The sequence below is a fragment of the Pundamilia nyererei genome, unplaced genomic scaffold (genome assembly GCF_000239375.1).
Source record: "Pundamilia nyererei isolate P.nyererei 1_Seehausen unplaced genomic scaffold, PunNye1.0 scaffold00335, whole genome shotgun sequence".
Classification (NCBI taxonomy): Eukaryota; Metazoa; Chordata; class Actinopteri; order Cichliformes; family Cichlidae; genus Pundamilia; species Pundamilia nyererei.
The window spans coordinates 443,898-446,302 of record NW_005187736.1 but is presented as its reverse complement, the minus strand read 5'-3'; the positions used below and the strand labels follow the sequence as shown (position 1 = coordinate 446,302).

General features: G+C 37.6%; 1 protein-coding gene across 1 annotated transcript in view; it reads left to right on the top strand.

Moving 5' to 3' along the window:
* The first annotated feature begins 607 nt into the window (after positions 1–607).
* The window catches only part of megf10 (multiple EGF-like-domains 10), a 45,876-nt gene continuing 44,078 nt past the window's right edge, over positions 608–2,405 (top strand). Inside the window, exon 1 of the mRNA XM_013915634.1 lies at positions 608–708. Coding sequence (XP_013771088.1) covers positions 608–708 — 101 coding nt within the window. The remainder of the gene's footprint in view (positions 709–2,405) is intronic.

Genomic DNA, 2,405 nt, shown 5'->3' with positions numbered 1-2,405 from the left:
GCAAAAAAACCAATGGTACAGAAATAGAATATATGGTATTTACAATATATATAATATATACATCTCAAAATAAATATTAATATAAATAAATACATTAGGAATATATACTAACTACCTACCTTAAGAAATGTGTGTGTGTGTGTGTGTGTGTGTGTGTGTGTGTGTGTGTGTGTGTGTGTGTGTGTGTGTGTGTGTGTGTTGGGGTGTGCAAAGTGCATGTATTGAGTCCAGTGGGAAAGTTATTGTAGGCTGAGTAAATAAGTGTGTTGTTGTAACATGTTAAGTGTTGTTACGTAGTCCGACGTCTTCTTGTGCCATGAGGTGTTGGTTCTGATGGACCACAACCTCCTGTAAAAGGGAAATATCACAATTTATGCCCGGGTGAAGAGTCAGTAGCAATCCTGATTGCCTGTCTCACTTGCATGAAGGAGTACATGTCTTGTAGGCAAGGCAGATTGCAGTCATTCACCTTTTCAGTGGAGTGGATTACATGCTGTAGTCTGCCTTTGTCCTTTGCAGTGGCAGCAGTATGCCAAAGTGTTAAAGGAGGTGAGAATAAATTCAGTGATGGAGCAGCTAAACTGCAATCTGTGATGGTGAGCAGTCCATGCCACATGCTCCGTGTGTCGCCCTGGTGGAAGCGAGACTCTATGCGCTCCCGATACCGGCGTTTGGCATCCCTCACCATGCGCCGTATAAAGCTGCTTTGTAGGCGCTTATATCTCCAGTGGCGAGACCAGCCTGGCGGTCCTGGTTTTTGAAATAGAAATTCTTCAACAAGATTTTGAGCTGTCACTTGTTTGTTTGTTTTTTTTGTCAAAAACAAAAGAAATCGGTTTAGACTTGAGAAATTGTTGCTGCTCACAACGTGATAGGTTTATATATAGAACAACTTGTCAGAACAACTGACAAGACGCTAGAACTTTGATTGTAGGGTGTTTACCTTACAATATAAAGCACCTTCAGGTGACTGTAGTGATTTATGACAGTATAAATAAAATTGAATTGAATTGAACAGAACCCTGACAGGAATGGATTGTGAAATTGCAGACCAAGAAGAAAAACTTTTTTTTATACCAGTTGAGACTTCATTGTCATTAAGACTCAACATCTCGTTTACAAGAGAGACCTGTTTCAGACAGCATAATAAAATTGAAATTAAAAAACCACATTAAAATAGCTAAAAGAGTCATATTAAAAACAAGAAGAGGTTTCCAGTAATGATGTCAGAAAATCATTTAACCCTTTCATGCATGAAACCTCAATCAGGATTTTTTCTTAAGTATTTTTATTCACTTTAAGCCTTCATTTTTTTAAACATGTACTTTTCAAAGAGTTTTTTACATGTCCACTTAGGTGGACAACATCACCTTTGGAGTGGCTGGCAGGGTATGGATTGATGCACCAGTGTCCAATGTAGTGGTTTATGTGCAAGTATACTATCAACACTGACACAAATACAAGAAAACAGCCTTTGAATAGCTGTGCACTGTAGTGACCACTGTGTGTGAAAGGGTTAAATGTATTTTAAAGTCTGCATGTGAAATCAATTGAGAGAGCTGCAAGTCCTTCCTTACTACGCTAAGAACAATCTGGAGAAAGATGATGCATACTGCAAGTGCCTTCTTTGGTCCATGTAAAAACAAGAGCTCTTTGGCAGAGACACTGCTTATATTTATGCTTAAATAGGGGAGAGGTGTTCAACCCAAAGAACAGCATCCCCACAGTGAAACACAGTAGTGGGAGGATTATGCTGTGGGAATGCTTTGGTGGGAACAGGTTCACATCAAAGTGTAAAGAACCACGAGGAAAGAAAATTGTAAAGATTTTGAAAGAAAACCTCAAACAGTGATTTAGCAAAAACTGGGTCTGGGTTGTTTCCCTGCACAAATGAAATTTTCATAGGTGGGCAAACAATCTTGTACACATCTGTATCAGCTGAAAAGTTCAGATTCTGTATCTCAAGCGTTTGGTTGGAATAGCTGATTAAAACAGGATCTATGTTAAAGTCAAATTATGTCAGTTACAATATAATTAATCGTGTCAAATACATGTTCATACTTCTGGTAAATGGACTGTTTCTTATATAACACATTTCTACTTTATTCGAGCACTCAAAGCCTCATTCACATCCATTCACACAAGCACTTTTTACATCTAAGTGCTTTCTATCTACCATTTACACCCTGAGAGTGTAAATGGTAAATGAGAAAAGTACATGAGAAAAGTACAGAAAAGTACAGATCTCAGCAGAATCTTAACATTGTAGTTGGTTTTGACTTTTAACAATTATGTCGAGAACAAAATTAAACAGGATCATATAGACTACAAACATAGTAAAGCACAGATGTATTAGGAATTGACAATGATATTGGATTTGGAAATTTCAGAATGACATAAGTACA